General features: G+C 56.5%; 1 protein-coding gene across 1 annotated transcript in view; it reads right to left on the bottom strand.

Moving 5' to 3' along the window:
• The window catches only part of EPHA8 (EPH receptor A8), a 34,025-nt gene extending 21,799 nt beyond the window's left edge, over positions 1–12,226 (bottom strand). The window contains exons 1-3 of the mRNA XM_032638258.1: positions 12,133–12,226; positions 6,791–6,855; positions 110–773 (exon numbers count right to left, since the gene is read on the bottom strand). Of these exons, the coding sequence (XP_032494149.1) occupies positions 110–773; positions 6,791–6,855; positions 12,133–12,226 (823 nt within the window). The remainder of the gene's footprint in view (positions 1–109; positions 774–6,790; positions 6,856–12,132) is intronic.
• Between the last annotated feature and the right edge of the window lie 13,107 nt (positions 12,227–25,333).

Genomic DNA, 25,333 nt, shown 5'->3' with positions numbered 1-25,333 from the left:
GTGCACCACCCAGGAGCTTGTTGACTGTGCCAAGCCTGCTCCCCGGCCCCCAGCATCCCTGCCCAGACTGAGCCCAGCTGCCGGCCCACCCGCACAGAGGCGCGCTCACCCACACAGGCATCCCGCCGCTCCTCGTAGCCCGCGCTGCACACGCACTTGCCGATGGGCACCAGCCACTCGCCCTCGGCGCTGCAGTACATTTTGGGTGTGTCCCGCTCCTCGGAGTGCCGCACGCACTGGCCCCGCACCTCCACCAGTGAGGATGAGTCGGCCCCCGTCACCGCCTCCGAGAAGGCGGCCAGGTTGCGCACCATGGTGGGGCACTTCTTGTAGTAGATGCGGAGAGACAGGATGGCAAGGCAGGCACCGATGTCCTGGAAGGCCAGGTAGAAGCCACGCTTGCTGAGGGGGCCCACACCTCGCACCTCCGTGTTGAGCTTGAGGCGCCGCACACCCAGGTCGGCCCCGGTGAAGCTCTCGTCGGCCGCGATGGTATCGATTTTGAGGAACTGGCTCTCCTGTGTGCTGCCGCCCAGGTCACGGTCCGACTCCAGGTAGTAGAGGTTGAAGGTCTCCTTGCAGGTGCCTAGCACGCCGGGCATGCTGTTGCAGTCCCGCAGGGTGAACTTGATCTCGGCGTAGACGCGCCGGGCGCCGTCGCGGGGCACCCAGCTGGTGCGCAGCCAGTTGTTCTGGTTGGGGCTCATGACGTTGCACACCTGGTATGTGTGGATGGGCCGGAAGGACTCGTCCACCTCGTTGATGGAGTCCCACTGTGGGCAGAGAGAGCACAGCCAGCTGAAACGAGAGGCAGCACCTGGCCCTCTCTCACCACAAGCCACATGCACTGTGCTGGTGGCTTCCTGGGGAAGAAGATGGAATGTTCTCCAGCCTCAAGGAGCTGACCTTCCAGCGGACTGTCAACCAGATGCCATGCACCCTACAGGAGTGATCTCATAGAGTGTCACATCCTTCTGGGGAAGTGTTATTTGCTGCCTTTTCACAGATGAGGAACAGAGGGGCTCAGACATAGAGCCATGTGTCTGGGGTCACATAGCCAGTGAGTGATGGAGCTGGGACTGAAACTGATGCCAAAGCTACAAAGCTCTGACCTCATTTCTACACGGCTACTCCGTCACTCCCAGAGTGGGGTGACTTGCTTGGGGAAATCAGTGACCCCACTGGTCCAGCTTCCATATCAGCTGCCAGAAGGACCTTTCTAATGCATGAACCTGACTGTGTTGCACCCCCCGCCTCAAACCCTTCAGATGCAACCCCTGTATTGGTGCTTGTTGAGTGACTGTCTGATGGATGCACTCCCTCTGCCTTGCTGTGTGTGATGTTCCCTCTGACCCCAACCTAAGGCTGGGGGCTCACGGGCTGGCCTGGATCCCACGCAAGGGGGACACCAGGATGTGGGAAAGTTGAGTATGATTGCTCCTGTGCGAGGTGCTGGCCAGGAATCACTGATTCAGAAATAAACCAGTGACCATCACTGACACTATCAACAGAGTGCAAAAGCAACCCACAGGATGGAAGAAAATATCTGCAAATCACATATCTTAGATGGGATTAACATCCAGAATATGTAAGGAGCTCCTACAACTGAACGACAAAGAACCAAACAGACCTGTTAAAAAATGGGCAAAGGACTTGAATAGACATTTATCTAAAGAAGATACACAGATGGCTAAATAGCACATGGAAAGATGCTCGACATCACTAAGCGTTAGGGAAATTCAAATCAAAACCACGATGAGATACCACTTCACACCCATTAGCTATTATCAAAACAACAGAAAATCACAAGTGTTGGTGAGGAACCCTGTGCATTGCTGGTGGGAATGTAAACTGGTGCAGTCACTGTGGAAAACACTATGGCAGTTCCTCAAAAAATTAAACATAGAATCACCATAAATTCCTCTTCTGCGTGTACACCCCAAAAGAAACAAAAGCAGGGGGCACTTCCTTGGTGGCCCAGTGGTAAAAGAATCTGCTTTCCAATGCAGTGGACGTGGGTTCGATCCCTGGTCAGGGAACTAAGATCCCACATGCCGCGGGGCAACTAAGCCCGTGCGCCACAACTACTGAGCTTGCATGCCTCAATGACAGCCTGCGCACCGCAACTACAGAGCCCACGCATTCTGGAACCCATGCACCACAACTAGAGAGAGAAAACCTGCATGCCACACTAGAGAAGCCTGCGTGCGCACTGCAACGAAGAGCCCTCGTGCCGCAACTAAGACCCAAAAAATAAATAAAAATATTTATTTATTTATAGGGACACAGACATTTGCACATCTACGTTCATAGCAGCCCGAAGGTGGAAACACGAATGTCTATCAGTGGATGAACTGATAAACAAAATGTGTCTATCCATACAATTCAGTCTTAAAAATGAATGAAATTCTGACACTTGCAACGACATGGAGGAACGCTGAGGACATTATGCAAAGTGAAATAAACCAGACACAAAAGGACAAATCCTGTATGCTTCCACTTATTTGAGGTACTTAAGTCAGATTCCTAGAGACAGAAAGTAGAGTGGTACTTGCCAAGGGCCAGGGGAAAGGGGGCATGGGAGTTACAGTTTAATGGGTACAGAGCTTCAGTCTGGGAAGATGAAAGACTTCTAGAGATGGATGGTGGTGATGGTCATATAACAACGTGAATGTACTTAATACCACTGAACTGTAGGCTTAAAAATGGTTAAGATGGTAAATTTTATGTTAAGTGTATTTTATCACAATTTTCTTTTTAAAAAAGAAAGAAATACACCAGAAATACTCCCTGCCCCCAAGCACCTCACATCCTCACAGAAAAGGTGTGGAGGGTGACACACCGAAGGGAGTGGGCACATAGGGTATGGCGAAACTTCCTGTAGGCTGAAGCAGGACCCTCCTTCAGGGATGGGAGGGACGAGCCCCAGCAGAAGCTGGGAGGTGTAAGTAATGTTCTGCAAGCCCAGTGTGGACACAGAAGCGTCGTACTGAAGACACAGTGTTGTGAAATGATCCGAAAGTCCAGAGGCCTGGGTTCTGGGCCTGGGTCAGTCTCTAAATGGCTGTGTGACGTTGGGCAAATTGCTGCTCCTCTCTGGGCCCCAGCTTCCTCGGCGGCAGAATGCTGATCAGCCAGGGGCAGTCACTGTTGGGCTGAGTTCAGTGGACTCCGGAGGAGGAGGGGGAGGGGCTGGTGGCCAAGGGCAGAGGGAGCGGCCAGGCTCTGGGTCCCTGTCCTGGCTCCACCAGAGACGTAGTGCCTTGATCTCTCTTGGGCCTGCATGTGTATTGTCCTTGAACTAGAGATCCTACTGCTTAAGCAGGGCATGGGGGAAGGGAGGAAGGAGGTGAAGACCACACCTCACGGGGCTCTGAGAGTCTGCGGGGTCCTGAGGTGTCCCACAAGCTCTAGAGTGAGGACTGTGGGCATCTCAAGTCTTTCCTGCCTGACGAAAGCCCCTCGGCCTGACTTCGTCTTGGCCAGTTATATATGCCAGTCCTCAGTGCCCTTATCTGTAAGAGGGGCTCAGAAAGGCCCCACTTCAGTGAGGCTTGAGAGGATGAAAGGAGGTGCCTACAAAGTGCTTAGCTTGGGCCTGGCACAGAAGGCACCCGAGGAACAGGACTGGCATGATGCTGAACGGGCAGCCTCTTCCCAGCCCACCTGTGCCTGCCTCTAGGGACCACTGGGGAAGCAGTCCAGGGCGTGCCCACCTCACCTGAAAGGCTGCGTGGCTCCTGCACGCCCCACTCCAAGAAGGGCCCGCACGCTGCACCCCGCTCTGCAGCTGGGGCTCTGGGCAGCACTGAGTCACATCTGGGGTTAAAGTCATTGTCACAATTAATGGAGCACCAAAGAGCCAGCCAGCTGCTCGCTGTCTGTTTCCTGCCAGGGACCTGGATAAATTAATCAGCTCAATCTGAGTCTGCTCCAGCCGCTCCACCAGCGCCAATGCCCTGGCTCAGCCCAGGGGCTGCTGCAGACACCCAGAGGGGCATAAATTCCTGGAGGGTGGGAAAGGGCGGAATCAGCCCTGTTCTCCACCTGGGGCACTCTCACCCCAGCCACCTCTCTGCCCCCTGGCACACTCCTCCTCCAACCCCCACCACCGCTCTGGAACTCTGTCCCCCTCCCGGAACAGAATGCAGCAAACCAGCTGTGCGTCCCTGGGTATATCACATTCCCTCTCTGAGCTTTGGGCTTCTCATGGGTCAAAGGGCGTAGCTAATGCCTGCCCCTTTCATCTACTTCATCAAGCGAGACAATAAAAAGGAAAGTTCACGGGCTTCCCTGGTGGCGCAGTGGTTGAGAGTCCGCCTGCCGATGCAGGGGACACGGGTTCATGCCCCGGTCCGGGAAGATTCCCACATGCCGCGGAGTGGCTGGGCCCGTGAGCCATAGCCGCTGAGCCTGTGGGTCCGGAGCCTGTGCTCCGCAACAGGAGAGGCCACAACAGTGAGAGGCCCGCGTACCGCAAAAAAAAAAAAAAAAGGAAAGTTCATGAATGGCTGTTAATTCACCGGTAAGGTGGAGCACCACACAGTATGTGGAAGGAGGGGTCCAAAGAGAGGGGCGCAGCCTGGTTAAAAGCATGAGCTCTGGGGCCAGACTCTCCTGACCTCAGCAGAGATGCTTAACCTCTCGGAGCGTCTGGTTTCTTGCCAGTACGATTGTCCTTTTCCCGCATCATCTCACAGATGAAAACTGCGTGGAACAGGTTCTGTGATCATCCCTGTGTTATAAACGAGGAGGTGGAGGCGAGGTAAAGCGACTGGCCTGAGTCACACTGATTAGAGGTGGCACAGCACCAGCTCGTTCAGACCCAGCACCGCTGGCTTTAGGCCGTGTGGCCTGGCAGACAATCTGATAACTCTGTGATGCTGGAGACAGTCCTGGATGACCCTGCTACCCAGGGTGCGTAACAAACTCCAGAATCAGAAGGGTGGATGGAACCTCAAGGACCATCACTCTCCACCCAGCTGACACTTGTTAAACAAAGGATTCCCAGGCCCCTCCCCAGACCCACTGAATGTGGGCATCTGTGTGTTTCACCTGCCAGCCTGGCACAGGTTCAGGATCTAGAGTTTGGAAACCTTCCTTCCTCTCTGGGCAAGCCCAATCTCCAGGCCCCATAATGCTGGGAGGTGGTCCCTGGCCCAGTAGACAATGCAGCATTGGTTCCCACCCCTTCACAAGGTGGCACAAGGGACTCAACACAGGCTCCAGGCCCAGAGAGATCTGAGTTTGTGTCCATCACTTGGAACCTGTCTGATGGTGGCAAGTTTTTTCTCATTGCTCTGAGCCTCAGCTTCCTCATCTGTGCAATGGGGTGGCTGCACCCACTTGCAGGATTGGTGGTAGGGATGAAATGAGATAACGTCCATGAATTGTTAAGAGCTATGTGAATATAAGTTATTTGTTCTAACTCCTAAACGAAATGAGGTAACTCTGAGCCACTCTTGTTTTTTCTGCTTGTGCCACACAGCTTGCGGGATCTTAGTTCCCCAACCAGGTATTGAACCTGTGCCCTCAGCAGTGAAAGTGCGGAGTCCTAACCACTGGACCGCCAGGGAATTCCCTGAGCCCCTCTTTACAGCACCCAGTAAACAAAAGAACCTTAGATCACCAACGTGATCGACCAAAACCCAAGTCTGGCCATATTCCTCACCCCCTGCTTAAAACCCTTCCAACTTCTTGTTACCCTAAAAACCAAGTCCTAAGCTCTGAGTGGGACAGAGGGACAGAGATACCCAGAGCCAAGCCGGGGAGCCAGGCCCATTCCTTCCTAGCTGCTGGGTCTCAGGGGAGATGCTGACCCAGCCGACATCCAGGCAGTCACCTGCTCACAGGTCAGCCCCTGCCACTGGCAGAGCCGGTTCACCGTGCCAAAGCCCTTCCACACCCACGCTCACCCCGGGAGACAGCCACGTGGGACACACAAAAGAGTGCTTCACAGGGAGAGACTGAAGCCCTGGGGGGTAAAGGGACATCCCAGGACCCAGCCTTTGTCCTCAGGCAGAGAAGGGGGTCCTCTGGGCTCTCGGGGGCCCCTGGCCTGCCCCTCCAGCTCCCTGAAGCCTGGTGCAACAGGGCTGATGACAGCAGACTCAGCTTACTGATACCTGGGGACGAGACCCCCAGAGAGAGAGGAGTTGGGTTCATCCTGACCCCAGTCACAGGCCACAGAGAGCCCAGATGACAATCTGACCCCAAAGTAAAGAAATATTCAAATACCAGCTCAGCATCATCATCACCATCAATATATTATTATCCCTCTGTCTCCAGAGGCATGGGGGCTGCCAGAGTGTTCACGAAAGAAGTCCTGGGTGTACGATGCATTTGTGTCTGTGGTGGGGATGTGCGTGCTTGTGTGTGTGCGTTTCTGAGCACGTTTGCAGGAGGAAATTTATTGAGATGTAACCATACCACACACTAATAACAATGATAACGATTATACATTTAATGAGGGCGCACCGTGTGCCAGGCACAGTGCCAAGACCATGGAGGCCAGATGGGCCTGGCACACAGACATAAGCATCCCACATCCATGCCTCAGACTTGGAGAACTGGGAGGCGGCACTAGGGTCGGTTCTGGAATCCCAAAGATCTGCATGCACTATATTTAAGAAATCAGCAGCTCTGTCTCTGACTGCTGTGTGTCCTTGGGTAAGTCCCTTCACCTCTCTGGGCCTCTGCTTCCTTTTGACCTGTCTGATGACAAGACTGTGAGTCACAGCCTCTCCCTACTCACAGAGGGACAGCACTGGCCCCACTGCCCATCACTTACCCCGTGAGCGGGATACGTGAGCCAGCCCCAGTCCCCATGGATGGTCGACGTGTCCAGCAAATTCACTGTAGAACAGGAAACAAGAGCACATCAGACCCCTGGGCCCCCGTTCCCCAGTCCCATAGGACCAGCCCAGCCTGGCCACACTGGTCTGCTCTCAGCCCAAACACGCCAGCTCCAGTCTCGGGGTCCTTTCTCACTTCCCCATCCTTCAAGCCTCAGTTCAAGTTCTTTCTCTTCCTTGAAGCCTTCTTCCACCATCACAGCCAAAACATAATCTTCTCACCTCCCAGAACACAAGCTGCCCCGAGTGCCAGGCTACCCTGGTTGGTGGTGCAGTGGGGTGGCTAGGAGCTGGGCTCAGCAGTGCAGCAGTCCTGGGTCAGAATCCCAGCTCTGTCAGTTAGACGCTGTGTGTCCCTGAGCAAGTTTCCTCCCTTCCCCAAGCCCCCATTTCCTCCCCTAAAATGGGGTGACAGTGATGCCTGCCTTACAGGGGCTTGTGAAGATGACCTGACCCTGGGCCACTCATGGGACATGATGGCCTTCAAAAGCACCCACCGACGTTCACGCTGTTAGGTCAAACCTCCCCCCAGAGGACTGGCCCCAGCTTTCCCATCACCAGTGTCCCCCAGTGGGTGCCTCGCACCAACAGGTCCTCTGTGCACACGGGACGTGGAGGGTCTTGGAGAAGGAAGAGCTCCCTCGTACGGAGCACCTGCTACGTGCTGGGCTCTGCTAGGGGAGCCTGAGATGCCTCATCTGTGGCCCGCACAACACGGCTGAAAGGTGTTCATTCTTATCTCCATTTTCCAGATGAAAACACTGAGGCTCGGTGAAGATCAGGAACGTGCCTGGAGCCCCACAGGTGTAGCTGCAGGGCTGGCATCCAGGGCACCACAGACAAGGCCACCAGCCCTGGTAGCTTGAGCCCAAGGAGCAGAACCTCTGGGCTGTCACTGTGGTGGGAAGGAGCGCTGGCCTGAAAGGCAAGTTTACTCTAAGCCAGACCCTCAAAGGGGACCCTGCAAAGTACCAACAACAGGGTGGAGAAAAGAGCCTGCCTTTGGAATCAGACATCACTGGGCTCATATCTCAATACAGCTACTTGGTAGCAGGTGACCTGCACTTCACCGAACCTCAATTTCCTCATCTGTAAAATGGGGATAATAATATGTAAGGGTGGGAGAGGGTAAACTGTAAAGCCTGGAGTCAATGCCTTACCAAAGCTGGTTCCTATTCCCTAAGTCCTGGCCCTCCTGCCTCTCTCTTGGGACCTAGGAGCCATCCACTCACTTTAAGGTGATAAGGATGCACTAAACTGTGAAGAGCAGGGCTTGAATCTCAGCACTGTCTCTAACTGCTGTGTGTCTTTGGGTAAGTCCCTTCCCCTCTCTGGGCCCCTGCTTCCTTTGATCTAGCCGATGAATGGGCTTTGGGCTCCAAGGTCCACAGCTTTCATTTCACTTTCTCTTCTATGTACCCCCTCTCCCAGCCAGCAACCAGGGGCTTCCAAACAACCCAATCTGCAGACTGCGGCAGGTCACAGAGGGTTCAAACGGGGCCCTCCTGGAACTTTCCCGAAGAAAGGCTGGGTGTCCTTCTGCCTGAGATTTGCAGAGCTCTGCGCCTGCCCCTCAAAGATGGAGACAAGTGTCCTCAGGAAAGGTAGGAGTGAGGATGCACTTACTCGCTGATTTTCTTCCTCTTTCTCCTCTCACCCTCCCCACCTATTGTCAGGGGCCCCAGAAGCTGGCTGGAGAAACGACTTGCCGAACCAGGAAGGGGCCTCTGAGGTCCTCCCCTGGGTCCCCAGTGGCCAGGTGGGATCAGGGGATGGAGCCAGTGTCTGCAGAGGGATCTCCCTTCCCCGAGCCCAGCCGGCCTCATGCCAGGGGCACAGGCAGAGAAGCCTTCCCGCCTCCCTCCCTCCCTCCCTCCCTCCCTCCCTCTCAGGCAATGGAGAGAAAACTGGGTCAGGCAGCTCTCTCCTCCTGCTGGCTGGGGGGAGGGGGAGGGGGCCGCACTGCAGTTTCCCCCAGACCAGCAGGGCTCAGTTTGGGGAGAGGGTGGGGAAAGGGGACGTGTGGGCTCCCCCGCCCCACCCACATCCCAGCCCTTTGCCAGCATCACTCAGATACAGCTCAGACCTGCCCCTACCCAGGGGCAATGGATGTCCCCCACTGGGACTTCTCCCCATGAACACCCTGACTCTAAAGGCAACTGCCTCCAGACCCCACTTTTTAGACCCTTCCCTCCCCTCTGGAAATCCCCAACCACACCTGCAGCTGCTTCCTGATCAGTCAGCCAGGGGGCTCAGATAATCCAAAAATAAGTCAGAAGTGCATTCTATTGGATTCAGGAGGAGTTATAGGATTCCAGGGCTGCTTGCTCCAATTCCCTCCAGACCCTTCTCTGTCCATCCCCTCCCCTCCTCCCCCTCTGTCCCCTTCTTCCCTACCTCATGTCCCCTTCTGTGGGGGGAACACAGAGTGTCTCTCATGGGAAGCTCCAGGCCCACAGGAGGGCTCGTCAGGGCTGGGGAGAATTCCAGCGTTACGCCCATCCAGCTTGGGCCTGAACCCCCTTGGAGATTCCAACCCTTCTGCTCACCTGGGCTGGGCTCTCTCCTGCCTCTTGCACTGCTGGACTGCAGGTCTGTGTGACATCTGTGAAGTCAAGGACCCTCTCTGGGCCTGTCTCCCCACTTGTAAGTGGGAGGATTGGACCCATGGTCTCTTAGGGCCTTCAGTGAAGCAACCACTTAACCCCTCTGTGCCTCGGTTTCCTCAACAGCAAGATGTCTGTAGGCATCCTTCCTGGGCCTACTTGCCAGGCTGTTCTGGGGGATCAAACGGGTCCCTCTCCTGCTCTGAGAAGCACAGATAATTCCTAAGCCTCTCCTATTCGACTGTGGAAGGCATTATGCGATTTCTTTTCTTCTCCAGCACTGTCACCTTCCCCCATTCCATTTCACTGAGACTAATACCTAAATTGATTTACATTCCCTGAGGACGCAGTGCATGATGGTGAGGCTGGAGAGTTCGGGGTGGCCAGGGGATGTCAGCCAGGATGCGAATGCCTTGGAGATCACCCAAAAGTGGTGTATAATCCACACCACAGAGTGATAAGGGTTCGAGCCTGGTGGGGCTCAGGGGCATCTCTGCAGGTGTAGGACCATCCCCAGCACTGTGAGGGACCTGGCATACGGGCACTTGGGCAGCCTGGGGCACTGTCACCTTTGCAGGACCCCAGCTGGGAAAAGAGCCCCCTCCCTGAGTTCCAACAGTCTCCCTGGCCGATCCTGGCTCTGCACCAGCCCAGGGACTCCTGGCTGTTCTACGTGGAACCCATGCCCCAGGTCTCCACCCGGGACTGTCAGACCTGCGTGGGTAACCCATGTCCAGCCATGGGTACCCTGCTATGTTGATCAGATAGGTGTGGCCTGGCCCTTGGACAACGTCTCCCTCCTTCTCACCCTTCACAGACATCCCCCCTTCCTCTCCTTGAGACCTTGCCTCTTCCCCAACTGTCGCCCCTCCCTGGACACATCCTCTCTCCCAGGCTAATGGTCCGTCCTCTGCTCGGGAGCCTGGTCAAAGTCCCCTCCCCAGGGGCTCTGGGGTTTGCCAGTCTGGGATTCTGGAGGGTGCTGGCTCCTCACTGGAGAAGAGAGTTGAAGCAAGGAGCTGGGGATGCACCACCCAATGCCCAGAGCCTTGACGTGGGCCCTTCAGAACCCTGCCGGGTGAAGGATCTGTCCCCTTCTCCCCACCCAACCCTGGGAAAACTGTGTCCTCAGGCCACAGCTCCAAGAGCTTCCAGGTCCCTTGTGCACTCTTCCCCTCAGCTCCCTTGCTATGGTCCCTGCTCCCTGCATGGCCCCTGTTTCATTGGAGATTATGAGTTTATCCATGTCTCTGTGCGTTTATTCTGCGCACATGCATTTCTGTGGGCATGAAAGCAAGTTTGAGGGTCTTTTTATATGTGTGGTGTCTGCCCATGGATGTGCATATTTTCATGTGCCTGAATCTTTACATGTATATGTGTGCACATGTGTACTGGCCGCATTTCCGTGCATCTGACTATGGCGTGGGGAGGGGGTTGTCCGTGCACATGAGTCTCTACAGGCCTGGGTCTAGGCGTGTGAATCCTAACATGTGCTTGTTTGTGCATGTCTGGTTGTGGGTACGACTGCATCTCTGTGAGCCATTCGTGTGTGAGGGGGTGGATCTGTGGTATATCTGAGCGTGGATGAGGAACACTGGCTCTGGAGCTTCCTGGAATCTGGAAGTTCATCCTGCCAGGGTGAGAACACAGCTCTGGACCCAGGATGTCAGTCCCAGGATCCTGCACAGAGCACCAGGTCTAGCCTCCCTCTGGCAGAGCTGCAAAAGCAGAGGAGGTCCAGGGCAGGGGCTGGCGTGAGGAGCAGAACCCAGGGTGGCATCCTAGGCCGGACCTGGAGTGTCCAGCGGGGCTAAGATGTACGTGTGTGTGCACGCGTGCACGCTTGCACATAGGTGTGTGGAGACCCAGACCCTTTTGGCTCCGACTGCTCAGCCCTCACGCCCATCCTGTGTCCCCTGAGTGACCAGACTGCCCCAGCCTTGACTCCGGACAAGACCCAGCTCTCCAGGGCCTTTCCATCTGCAGCCCTCTCAGCCCCCTCCTCACTGGTTCCTTCTCCCCAGTGCCCACCAAAGCTGCCTCCCCTCCGGCTGTCACCCCCTGGCTGCTGTCCCTCGTTCTCCCCCAGTCCTCCAACCCTCCAGCCTGGCCCACTTCCAACACCCTCACTTGCTGCCGCTCATTCCCATCTTCCCCCAAACCCAGTCCTGTTCTCTGATCCTCGTTGCCCGGAACCTCATCCTGCGTCCTTGTGTCCCTCTGCTCTCTGTCCTCTGTCCCCACCCCTGTCCCCTGCCCTGTCTCCTCTCTGCCCTATACCTTTTCTCCTGTCTTCTGTCCCCCCGTCCTGTCTCCTCATCCCCAGTGTCCGAGCCTCAGTTCCCTGTCCCCCGCTCCGAATCCCTCAGTCCTTGTCCTCCTGTCCCTGCCCCGGTGTCTCTGTCCCTCATCCTCAAGCCCTCCGGTCCCTCTCCCTCAGTCCTGTCCCCATCGCCATCGCTCTATCCCTTGACCCCAGGTCTCTCCCGCGGTGCCACGCCTGCCCCCCAGACACAGAGATCCCAGCTCCTTTGGCATTCGGGGTCGAGGGAAAGGAAGTTGAGCCTCGCTCTGGTTGCGCGAGCCGCGCCCCCAGGCCCCTCGGCGCCCCCCGCCCCGCCCCGCCCCGCCCCGCCGCCGCCGCCGCCGCCGCCGCAGCCGCCGCCGCTCACCTTCGCCGCGCGCCGCGGACACGCAGGTGGCAGCCGCCGCCGCGGCCGTGACGACCCAGAGCGCCGGGGGCAGGCGGCCCCGAGCGGGGGCCATGGCCGGGCCGGGCTGGCGGGGACGCCGCGCACCCTGGGCTCGGCCGCAGCGGCCCGCGCGTCGGCGCGCTCCCTGTTCACCCGCACACCCGGCTGCCGGGCGCACACACCGGCGCACAAGCCGACTCGCAGCGCACACGCGGGCACTCGCGCCCGCCGCCGCCGCCGCCCCGGGCGGGGGCCGGCCCGTCACGGCGCCGAGCCAATCAGCACCGAGGCGGGTGGGGGGGACACGGAGCCCGCACCGCGGACACCGACCCGTGGACACCGACCCGCGGACACCACAGACCGCCGCCCGTGCGCACGCTCGCCCTCGCCCGCCCGTACCTTCGGGGGCGGCGCGCGCCACTCGTCTGCACGTGGACTCAGCCACCGCGCACCCAGCCACGGTTCGGACGCCACGCGACACCGGGACCCACGGACCCACCTGGGGAGGCCCCGCGTGGACACACGCGGGCACACTCTCTCTTACACACGTGACCCTCAGGCACACGCGCCCCCAGAAGGTGCCTCGTGGGGTGATGCGTACACACTAGTTCACGGACAGAGGCTCAGAGGCAAACTCAGAAGCACTTTTAGTTAAACGTTCTCTCCCCTCCCCCACCCCAATGACTGGGCACCCCGGGAGGCCTTAGAACTCAGGCTCAGGGACCAGACAGATGTTTCAGTGCTGGCCTTGGGCAAGTTTCTTAACCTCCCTGAGTCTCAACTTCCATGTCTGTAAAACAGGGACAAGAGTGTCTATGTCCTAGGGCGGTTTTGAGAACTATATTCAAGGACCCAGGTAAAGTGCCCGGCATACTGCCAGACACACAGCCAGTGGCCAGCTTGGATGATGGTGGTTACTATCCCCTGCTTTCCCCTCCGCTGACTTCATTCACTCCAATTCTGTTCCCAGGATTAGAGATCTCATCCTGGGGAGGCTGCAGGCTGTAGGGGGAGGACGGTGTCGTGAGGCTCCCTCCTGAAGCCTGACCTACCAGCCTCCAGCCCGGTGAGCACCTGGTGGGCCAAGCTGTCCAGGAAGCAGATAAGAGATCTGCAGCTCCTGGAGACTGGCTGGCAAGTGTGTGCCCACTGGGGCAAGTCTCACTGCTGCTCTGCCTTTCAGCTGGTGCAGACCACTGCTCAGCCCCCTCTGAATACACTTCCACTCCTGTGCTCACTGAGGAAGAGTTAGACCAACGGCTTGAGGTTACATGGGATGATAAAGGCCATTTGGGGAGTGTGTGCTGTGTACCAGACCCTGTTTTAGGCGCTTTATAAACTTGGGTTACTTTAAGCCTCACACAGCCCCGCAGGGGAGGTGCAGCTAAGGAAACTGAAGTGCAGAAAGGCCATCATTCGCCTTAGATCACACAGCTGGTTCAATGCTAGAGAGGTGCTCAGATCCAGATCTGCTGGACTCCAAAACCCACTTCTTTCCTGTGCGTCTTTCTTTGTTACAGAAAGGGGAAGACGGCTCGTATTAGGAGCCCTTTTCTAACAGCTCAGACCAACTGCCTCAAAGATGTAGTAAGCCCCCTGTTAGCCGAAGCGTTCAAACCGACACTAGCTAGAGACTGTTCAGGGACGCTGTGAAGGGGGCTGGGGTTCAGGGGAGCAGATTGGATTAGACCCGGAGAGGCAAACTCAAATGCCCATGTGAGACAGGCAGGCAGGCTAATGAAACCTGTCAAGGGAAGTGTTCCCAGCTCCAGTCAACGTTGCCCTGGGGGTATGAGCCCAATTTTCTGCGTTTTCAAGAGAAGCTGTATATCTGGAATTTTTATGTGGTGTCTCTTAATATTTAAAGTTAGCAGCTAACGGAAACATTTTAATAACGAGTGTGTGCAAACCTGGAGAGAGGTGGCCACAGGCCTCTTGACCTTCCTTCTGAGCTTCTTTTAGACAGAAAAGTCCCTGGCTGGCACCTCACTCCTGGGCCACTGGGGCAGTGGGCAAGCTAGGGCAGAAAGATGCAGACCGTGCAGTGTGCAGTCACGGCACTCGTGGGCATCCTGTACCCCAGCCAGGGCTCCCAGAAATATTTGCTGGTGGAGGAAGCTTTGTTGGGGGCTGGGGTTCTGCATCCCCAGGTTGAGGCGGAGCCAACCAAACCTGGGTTTTGTCCATTTTGCAGGTGAGGAATCTGGGGAATCCTTGAAGGACTTGGTGAGCATGAGGAACTCTGTCAGGGGCCTGCTCCATGTTCTGAATCCTCTTTGACAAAATAAGAAATTCATTTCACCAAACGTTCTGCGGGCTAAGAGTGGTTTGCTTTCAGTTGTATCTCTGCCCCTCTGATACTCCCAGGACACCGCAGCCCAGCTGCACCCTCTCCTGGGGTCTCTCCTCCCACCCCTTCCCCTTTGCTTGTCCGGGGTTTCCAAGTAGCAAGTTGCCAGCCTGCCAACGGGGAGGAAGAAGCCATTAGCACCCCCTGCCAGCTTCACTTCACTTCACTCACTGTGCATCTCCCAGGCTGGACTCTGCATCCCTCTCTCATGGAATCCCTGCAACTTGCGGCTTTCACCCCATTTGAAAGACAAGGAGAGTGAGGTTTGTGAGGGCTGACTGACGGAGTGGGAAGCTCTGTGAGGCGCACGAGCGGGATCCGTGATGGTTGTGGAATGTGTCTCCTCTCCCGACTGGGTTCTGAAAGCCCACGGCAGGGTCCCGGCTGGGTCCTGTTACATCCTTCTGGTGCACAGTAGGTGGTCTGGGGACGTTTGCTGAATGACCCAGCAAATCGTGAGCAGACGGGCAGAAGCCCACACCCCGTTGACCCGGTGCTTGAGGCCGTCGTTGCTGGAAGGCCGTTTCTGGGTTACAGAACACCTTGCTTTCTGGATTGCTGCACAGCTGTGCTAGCCGGATCTGCTACGTGAGCTTGACCTCAACTCTCCAGGGGGTGAATCTGAACAGCGCTCACCCCCTCCCATCGGCACACTGGCGCCTCGGGACCTTACTCTATGGAGCAAGGTGGAGGTGGGGCGGAAAGGGCTGGACTTGACCAAGCAGGGAGGCCACTGAGCCAGTCCTTTCCCACCTGAGGGCCCCTCCCTGACCCTTGTGTTTTCCTTCTGGGAGTTGGAAGGGGGGTTGCAGGAACGTCTGACAAGCCCATTACACTCTCCATTTCCTGGGATGAATACTCTCCCAAGAGTATTTCTTCTCACTGTACCTTTCTGAGCCTCAGTTTCTCCAACTGTGTGAGAATAATGAGAATAATGCATAATGACGATATGCCACCAATTCAGAGGGTTGCTGTGAGGCTCATATGAGTTCACAGGTGCAAACGTGCTTGGATACCTAGAAAGACAGCTAGGATTGGAAGGCATTCTGTACTTTAAAGGAGGGGGCTGGAGCCTGGCTGTCCTGCACCCTGAGGGATGAGCTATGCAGGGCGCCACTTCGGGCACAGGTAGAAGAGGTGTCTGGCGGGAGGTGGGTGTACATGAGTGTGTGGGGTTGGGTTCAGTGGCCAGTGGTTAAACCCCGCTCATCCTTGAGCCACCCTAGCCCCTGCCCTGGATGTCTTATTGCCTCAAACTGTCCACTCAGGGCCTAGACTCCTGCAGAGAAACACCACTCCGCTGCCCCGCCCCACCCTCCACCTGGCTCACTCTGTGAGGGGACCGGAAGGGGCGAGCATTCCTCACATTTGCATAGAAACTTCTTCTCCCCCAGGCCTGGACGAGCCATTGGAGATCTTAGCCGGCTTCCTAACATGAAACCCATGTTGCTTCCCCGCTTAGGGCCTCAGTTTTCCCATCTGTGACGTGCCTGCTGTACCCATTTTCCCGAGTTGCAACGGGCATGAAGGGAGTGTGGAGCTGGCCCTCCACTGGGCTGGTGCTGGGGTTCCCAGGTCATAAGATAGTACCCTGCCTGTGATGTGCTCCCAGGCTGGAGGGGAGGCAGCGCCCCAGGAACTAGTGAGGAAGTAGCTTACATTACATAGGAGAGATTCACCTGGACCACGGGTAAGGTGTTTAAACTTTGTACTTCTAGAGCCAGGGCAGGAGTGCCTAAGACAGCCCTGTCAGATAGAAATATAGCGTGCGCCACATATGTAACTTAATTTTTTTCTAGTAGCTATATTAAAAAGTAAAAATAGGTGGAATTAAGTGTAATAATATATTTGTTGAGTGCAATTGCTCAGTATGTAATATTAATTTTGTTAATTAATTCAGTAATTCAACAGCTATGTATTGAGCCCCTCCTGCAGGGCTGTGGCAGATGCTGGGAATAAGATGGGGGTGTTCGCCCCCGCACAGAGTGTCCGTCTAACGGGAAAGCAGATCATTAAATAGGCAATTACAAAATCCCCCTCCACATAAGGGAATATTTCAGGAACTGTAGGCACCAAAACTTAAAATAAAATTTACAATTTAAAATATTTCAAAAAAAAAGTCCTCTTGAAGCAGAAAATACCGAATGTAATTCAGCCCTTTCTCAGGGCTCAGATTCATTGCTGTGAACACAGAATCATTGAATCTCCATGTGGAAAAGGACCTAGAGATGAGTTAGTCAAGCCACTGCTTGCGGGAGAGTAGGAGACAGAGGTGCCCTCAGGGCCGCAGAGATGGGTGGACCTATTTTCCCTTGTCCAATAAATGAGCCCGGGCTTCTCTGCTTAATAGCATTTCTGTCTCTTCCCTCACTCTCAGGATGTCAGCTGCCTCTGCTCTCTGCCGTAGCGCGCTCCCACCTCTGACAGTTGCCAACTGCCCCCTAAATTGCTGCTTCGAATCTATTGTGGACTTTTAAAAAAATGAATGTTTATTAGCATTGCATGTAAAGTAAGAGTCAACGGGTTCTAAGTGAGGGACTTTCGCATGAATCTATGAGATTGGTGTCAATGGTTGGGGCTGTTCAGAGGTCTCTTCCGCTTATTCCTGGCTGGTCTCTGGATGTTTGTTCTCGGGTTGGAGGGTAAATGAGGTGCTGTTATAAATACACAAGAGGCTTATTAATGACCAGGCATGCACGGACTAATTGCTTCCTCCTGTTTGCATATAATCAATCACTTCCACAGTTTGGAACCACTGGCCAGCAGCAGAATGGAGCGGGAAGATGACAAGATTGGGACGCGCCTCAAAGGTCTGGGCTGCTCAATCCTTCATGCTCAAGTCTTTCCTGTCCTGAAAAAACAGGACCAACCCTTCCTTTATCCCTCATCCCCCTTGCCCATCCCTCTCTCCTCCCCTTCCCAGCAAACTTCTTGAAGGAATCATCTGTCCTCACGGGCTCTATTTTTTTCCTCTCTGTTTCTCTTTGTCCATTATCACCTCCACGGTCCCCCGAACACCCCCTGCCCAGATCCACACTCCGTGATTCTCTGTCCCACGCCTGGTCCTTGTCCGACACCACCATCCACCCAGTTGTATGTGTCAGGAACATGAGCTTCATCCGCCTTCCTCCTTCTCCATCAGCTGTGTACCCAGGACATCCCCATGTCCTTTGATTTTACCACTCAAATGTATCTCGACTCCATCTGCCCCTCACTATGGCCAGCAGCCAGGCCTGAACCCCATCAGCTCCAACCGCGACAACTGCGGGGGCCACATCACTGGCCCCCGTGCACACTCTCTAAGCCCCTTCAGCCGTGCACCACACTGCAGCCAGAAAGACTGGTCCGTGCAAAACATGGCCGGGCCCTGCCCCGTGCCCTCCCCTCCCCTGATTAGAACCTTTCCAGAGCCTTCCACTACTCTGCTAGATAAAGACCCCAATCCTTACCATGCCTGCAAGGCCCTGTCCAGGTGGTCTGGACTCTGTCACCTCTCCAGGCACCACCGCCTCCCTGTCTGCACTTCCTCGAATGTGCGGTGGTGGTGCGCCCTCCCATGCACAGCCTTTGCCTCTGCAACTCTGTCTTTATGACGCCCCCCGCCCCACCTCCAGTACCCGCTGCTCGTCCTCACGGAAGCCATTCCTGAGCCCTGGCCCAAGTCAGCTCTCTTGCAGAACCTCCACACCCTGGCTCAGTTAGGAAACTCACCTGCACCTTCCTGTGAGAGCAGGGACCACCTCTGCTCTTGCTGGGCTCCAAATCCTCAATATCCAGTATGTGACCACCTCCATAAGGACTTTTGCCTTGGTCCTGGCACCTTTTGGGGGCCTGGCCCAGACCTGGAACGGGGCTGGATCCTCTTTGCCACTACCTGCCTGTGTGACTCCAGGCAAATGCCGTTACCTCTCTGGGGCGCTGCTCAGCGTGGGGGAGGCCTCCAGGGGCTTCTCAACATCAAGGATGATGTGGCAGAGTGTTCACTATTCTTATTAATCTTAATAACAGCCCTTGAAATAAGTTCTATTATTATCTACACTTTATAAATGAGGAGAATCAGGTGGGGGTGGTGGGGACGTGATTTGTCCACGATGCCCCAGCTACAAAGCGGCAGACCCAGGATTCAAACCCAGATCTGTGGTTCCAGAGCCCTCGGGCTTCATCTTGAGGCAGCTGGGAGAGGGGAGAGAGGGGGTACTCAGATGAGTGGGAGGTCCAGACTCGGGGTTGGTTGGCAACGAGGGAGAGCAGATGCCATACTGGGCAACAATTTGTGGGTTATCCCTGGGGGCGTGCTGGCCCTTCCCTGAGCTGTGTGTCTTTGGGAGGTCACTTCACCCTTCTGAGCCTCAGGTCCCGGTCTGAAAAATGGGACACCACCGCCTGCTCTTTAAGGGGTATGGTGATTAAAAGGGTGCCTGGCACACAGGAGGCCCTCATGCATCACAGCCCTTTACCCACTGTTCTCCACCCGGCCCCAGGACCTTCCTCAGGGAGGAGGAGGGATCGGGCTGGGGCTCATTTTCAGAAAGAGGAGCATTAATATCCCCGATATTAAAAAATAACCTTATCATCATTCTGCCTGTCGGGAGGAGATGAGCCCACATCAGCGCTCTGACAGATGGGAGCAGCTCTCTGTGTTTGCGGGTGTTTGCGGGAGAGAGTCAGACAGAGAAGGAGGGAGGGAGAGAGACGCAGGGAGACACAGAGAGAGACACACACACACAGAGACCCTGTGTGTGTGTGTGTGTGTGTGTGTGTGTGTGTGTGTGTAGGAGAATGAGAGTGTCTGGGTGACATGACTTGCCGGGGTTGGGTGTGAGTGTGGGGCTAGGGGTGGGTGGGTAGTGATGGCACCTCTCCAGAGCAGGGAATAGCTTTAGGAGGGTGACTTGGTGATACCCAATACTGAATGTATTGAAATGCTAAGCAGCTCTAAAGATCTGTGTCTGACTTTCATTAAGGCTGCTGAGGCAGAGGGTGTGATGGGAGGGGCAGGGGCTCCCTCACTGCCTGGGAAGGTCTGATTACAGGAGGCCGAGCCAGGGTCGTGACCAGCACCGAGGCCTCTCTCACCCGCACCACGGCTGCCACGACCGCTGCCTTCACCACCGTCACCGCAGCACGGGGGCAGCCCTGGCCCCACCTTGCTTGGTCACTGAGCAACCTCAGTCACTGCTCCTCCAAACTGAAGGGTGCCCCGCAGTGCTGCACCAGGCCTCCTTCCTGGGCCCACGTGCTCCTCTGTCATACGGGCAAGGAACCTGGTGCACTTTCATCCCATTCTCTCCACCCAATTTTCTGAGGCCCAGAAGTGTTAGGATGGGGAGTGCTGTGCTGCATGGTCGGGGGGGGGGTGCACACCAACGGCGCTGAGGGAACTGCTTGTCTTCCAGTACAGAGAGACCTAGAATAGATCCTTTCATGGCCATGGTGGCAACACTGACAAGCTACTGAAGAGCCCAAAGGAGGGAGATCTAAACAGGGCGGTAATGATGTGCACGTGGGGAGGAGGGGGGAGGCGTCACAGGCCCAGAGAAGGCAAATGATTTCCCCAAGGTCACACAGCCAGCAGCAAATCTGGGACCAGAACCCAATCTCCTGGCTCTTTGTCCAGTGCTATGGCCCTCACAGGAGTGGTGTGCTCTCACCACAGAGCAGCCAGGACATGGAGAGGGGACCAGGCCGTGGGTTTGCTCACATGCCAGCCTCAGGGAGAGGTGGGGTGGATCTATGTGCTGCTTCCCAGTGGCGGGGGAAATGAGCAGCAGGAAGGGGTCATCATCTATGAGGTGCCAGCTGGGGGCTGGATGCTTTGCAGTTCCCCTCTCCAGTCACCCCACACCGAGCTTGCAGGGGTATCATACCATTTACTTTAGGTTCCCTGGAGGCTCGGAGAGGGAGAGCAAGCTGTCCAAGGTCACCCAGCCAGGAAGTAGCCGAAATGAGATGTGAACCCAAGGATATCTGACGCTCAAACCAGTGTATGTCACTCTCAGCCAGACGACTCCCTGGGGCGGGGTTCTTGGGAAGGAGACAGAGTGTAACTCGGAAGCTGGAGACCCATCTGTGTCTGGGGTCACTTAGAAGGAGCTCCCAAGAGTCCAGTTTAGTTTGTAATTGTCCCAGATGCAGATTTACTCCCTGGGATGTGACTGGAAGAGCCCAGGGCTGCTGGAGGCCCAGGCTGTTTGAATTCCGGCCAAGCTGTTCCCAACCCTGGCCCAAGGTCATTTGTTCGGGGAAGAAAGACAGCTTCTCAGCCCTGTGCGCCCTGCCCTCCCTGCTCTGAGCTGGGAGCTGGGGGAGGCTGAAGGACAATGTTCCTGGTGAAAGCAGATTACCCAGTGAGGGGCCGGCTGGGCGGGATGGCACTGTGGTGACATGTCCATCAGGGCCTCTCCAGGGGGATATTTCCTGGGGCTGCCGGTGACAGGCCTGGGCTGCGGAGGGAGTGCTGATGAGGGGGAGACAGGCCGGCCCCTCGCCTGGAGACAGCGATGGGCAGGGGCTCAGCCTCTCTGAGCCTCCTCCCCAGACGCCCAAGGAATCGCCCAGCCACCGTCCCTGTTCTGGTTTGGGACCACCCAGTGAATCCATCCCCCTCTTGAACTCCATCACCTCCCTCTCTCCTTGCCACTCCTCCAGTCCCGCTTCCACCTGCAGGCAGGGTAATCTTTCTAAAGTGCGACACTCCCCTGATTACCACCTGCAGCCATCCCACTGCCCCAGGAGAAAGCCCTGGCTCCTTGGGCTGAGCAGCGAAGCCCTTCATGGCCTGGCTTCTGCTCTTTGTGGTCACACCCTGCACTCTTCTCCTATTTGCGCTGGGCCTTTGCACACGCCTCTGTCTCCTAACACCCACCCCTCGCCCTGCCACTTCCCCAGGGGGCCTAATTCTTCTTCTCCAGTAGGTCTCAGCTTGGACATCGCCTCCTGCTTGAAGCCTTCTCTGAATTGAAGCCCAGAAGTCTGCGTTAGGTGCCCCCCTCCCAGTGTCCCTGGCACTCACCCCTTAATCATCCTTGTCATCCTAACAGCTCACGGGGGTAAATTCTCAAGCTGTGCAGGGTGTGCGCTAAGTGTTGTGTCCATGTTGCCTCATTCCATCCTGGCAGCCACCAGAGTGTGGTAGATGCCTGTTTGTCTGTCTCATCCACCTTATGATCACCCACTTTATAAAGGAGGAAATGGGGGCTCCAGGTGGGAATGATGTGTTCAAAGGTACCAGCTGCTGAGTGGCTGCTGTGAGCCAAGAATTCAAGGATCCTGATTACCTACATTCTATCTTACATCCTACCCTCGGTATCTTGGCTTCTGGGGGCTGGTCCCGAGCTCTAGCTGGAAGTAGCCCTGGTAAGTCAGACTGTAGCCAGGGCCACCCCTCCCAGCAGCCCTGGGCTTCTGGGCCCTGACAGATCTGAGCAGCTTCTAGCTGGCGGCAGGAAGGGGCCGCTTTGCCCAGTGCGGCTGGGAATTCACAGCCCACTCCTCGGACTCTCTCAGCTCCATTTCTGCAACCCCTCAGCTGACTCTGGAGTTCCTGACCTCACCCAGCTGTGACCTCCTGGCTTCCAGATCGGATCTCGTCTCCCGCTTGGCCCGGATCCCCATCTCCACACTCAGATCTGCCTCTGGCCCAGCCCACCTCCAGCCTGCTGGCTCTGTGCCAGCAGCTGGGGTTCCCACCCAAGGCCCTGCCCCACCACCGCTGTCAGTCTGGCTTTGAACCCCAACGTGGGAGCTCAGCGCTCTGACCCCACCTCCTCTCCCCACCACTGCCGAGGGGCTGGGGTGCTGGGGATGATGAAGTTGTCTCCGAAGGAGGAAGCTAAAGGTGTAACGAGCCCGTGAAATCCCAGATGACAGCCGTGCCCACTGTGGCCATTACACACAGAGCTTTAATGCCCCCGAAATACACCCGGGGCACTTGTCAGCAGCTGCTGCTCGTCACACGTGCACATGCGAGCCGTGCACACGTGTGCAAATGCGTGCACGCACACAGGCTCAGCGAGCAGCCCGGAAGGGTAGGATAGGGAACCCCGGCAGATGGTTTCAGCAGTCCCCTTGGCCTCAGGATGGGGAGAAAGGGGTGCAGGGTGGGTCCCAGGCATCTTTCCATAGTCTGCATCCCTCGCGGTCTCTTCCTCTTTCAGATAGCACTTTATATTTGCATAGCACTCCCTCATCCCCTGCATCCTTCTGAAACGGCTTTGATGTGGGTCAGATGCGATCTAATATCCCCCCCTCCCCCCGCTTGTCCCACAGCACAGCCTCCGAATGCGCAGCACAGTGCCCGGCACACGGCAGGCACCGGGAGGTGTGTGTTGGCTGAGTGCATTCAGTTGCTGCAGCCATCAGGGAGATTCCTAACCGAGACCCTATTGCGCTTGGTCTGAGGCTCATTTGGTTGAGTTGAAAGCCCTGGATGGGGAGTCTGGGCTCTGAGTTCTGGCCTTGACACTAACTCCTGTGTGACCTTGGCTTCTTGTATGACCAAGGCGTCCCCCTTTTTGGTGTCAGTTTCCTTATCTGAAAAGTCCTTGTCCTGCCCTGGTCATCGGCGCATCCGTGATGGTTGTCTGAATCACGTGGTGAATACTGGCTGGCCTGTGGCCCCTGCAGCCTGGCCTCAGGGCCGAGGAGGCTCTTTGAGGGGTGTTTCCTCGGTTGACAATCATCTTTGTTCACGTAGCGCTAAGTACGCTGCACGTAGTAGATACTCAGGGAAGTCTGGCTAGTCTGAACTCAGCCACCAAATCCTGCAAGAGTGAATTTTTAAGAAGCGTTCAGAAATCCCTTCTTCTGTGTCAGTTCCCCACACAGAGAGTTCTGTGGCCTGGCTCTTGCTTACCTCCTCAGCCGCAGGTCTCACCACTCCTCTGTCCCCACACGAAGCAGTAACCACGCTGAACTTCAGTTTCCGCAGTCTGCCGTGGCTCCCCAGCGCCCCTCCGCCAGTCCCTCGGCTGGCACACTCCTCTTCCCCTTGCCCTATCCCTTCGCCTGGTGAACTCAACTTCAAACTACTCAAACTTCAGGTGTCCAAAACGCCTTCCCTGGTTCCCCCCCCTGGGTGGGCGCGTCCTCAGGCTGCTCAGCCTCCTGAACTTCTGCCATCACAGAACTCACCTCTGTGACATGTCCGTGCTGGGCGCCTTCTCCAGCCACCTTGAACTTGGGAGAGCTGGGGTGGTGTCCTCTCCAAGGGAAACTCAGGGTTGGGGGGGTTCTGGCATACACCCATGTCCCCCCACTGGTTCCCACTGCATGATTTGAGTGCCCTCCTGGCTCTTCAGGCAGCCGAGGGCCTGCCACATGTGGCCATTTCTGGGGCCAAGACCCCTCCACGGGACTGCTTGCCCAGTGGGCTCCACCCCTATGCCAGAGCCACATGCAGCTGGGGACTGTCCTTCTACAGTGCCAGGCACAGGGCCGGTGCCCAAATGTCAGCCATGCCCTCCTGGGTGCCTTTTCCAAACACAGCGGGTCCCTCTCACATTCCCAAGGGCCTCGGGGCTCAATCTTCCCATCTCAGTCTCATGACTTTTGCCCGTTTCAGGGATCATCTTGCAGCCATAACGAGAAGAAGAGTCCAAGGACTTTTCAAGTTCCTGAGCAGAAAACTTCCTGTCCTTGCCGGTGGTAGCTTGTGTCAAGACCAAACTCAAAGGATTATCTGCAGTGGGAAAGGTCAGACGGGTGGGGGAACAGCAATGGTGGAAAAGCAGGCAGGCCCGGCGGGCAGGGAGGGTGCTCCAGGCAGGCGGCGGGAATAGCGAGGGGCCCGCAGACACCTCGCGTCACAAGGGCGGGCGGAAGGCTGCCAGGGAAACTGAAGTGCAGGCCACCGGCGAAGGGCAGGCTCGGGACAGAGCTCCAGACCCTGGGATCGGACACGCAGGAGGGCCAGCGGAGGAGGGTGTGGGAGAGCCGCTGGGGAGGAAACTGAGCTGCTTAACAACTCTGTAAAATGGGGATAATCCCAGCAGCTTCGTCCCAGGGTTGTTCTGAGGATGGAATGAGTGGACGTAGACACAGCTCTGAGAGGCAGGCCTGGTGTGTAAGTCGGTGAAGATGCTGGTGACTACCCACGCTTTTGCTCTTACTGTTGAAGTGACGGTGGTTATTTATCGAGCAGTGTGCTGGCCCCAGTCATGGGATGGCTCCTTTCATCCTTGCCACACCGTGTGGGTAAATACTCTCACCCCGGGCGTGGAGGAAACCCCGAGAGGTGGAGTCAGCTGCCAGGGAGCAGCAGAGGGAAGGGGCCCTGGAAGAAGAATCTGTGCGGAGCCCGCATCACACCTCCTCCCAGGGCCTCAGGCTCTCCGTCCAGGACTCCTTCCTCTGTTTCTTGCTGCCTCTCCACAAGTCCATGGCAGACTGATCCCCTGGGGAGAGGTGGGGAGCCCATGGGGCAGTGGGATCTCAGCCTGGTGAGGCTGGCGGCTGACCCAGGGAGCCCCCAGGGGGGACCATGTGACAGGGCATGTCTGGGGTTGGCCTGGCAGGGAGGGGCCCCCACTCCAGGCCCGGGGATGGTGGCCCTGCCCAAACCCTCTGCCCAGCCCTCATTTCCAACAGAGACTCATTTAAGAGCAATGACCAGCTTGCGAGGGGACTTCAAAGATAGTATTTGATGTGTTTTAGCAGCTTCAGCAAAACTCTAATTTGAATTTCAGGCGCTGGTGTGTGATTTCCTTGGTGACAGCTCCGAGGGAGGCTTGGGCTCGGCTGTCATCCAGCAGCGGGGCCTCTCGCTGGCTGCCGCTGCCGCCACCCACATTCCCGGGGAGGAGAAACAGGAGGCTGAGAGGAGCTGGGGCT

Source organism: Phocoena sinus, chromosome 1 (assembly GCF_008692025.1).
Source record: "Phocoena sinus isolate mPhoSin1 chromosome 1, mPhoSin1.pri, whole genome shotgun sequence".
Classification (NCBI taxonomy): Eukaryota; Metazoa; Chordata; class Mammalia; order Artiodactyla; family Phocoenidae; genus Phocoena; species Phocoena sinus.
Note: the sequence above shows the minus strand (reverse complement) of the source record. Positions and strands in the feature narration are given on the sequence as shown.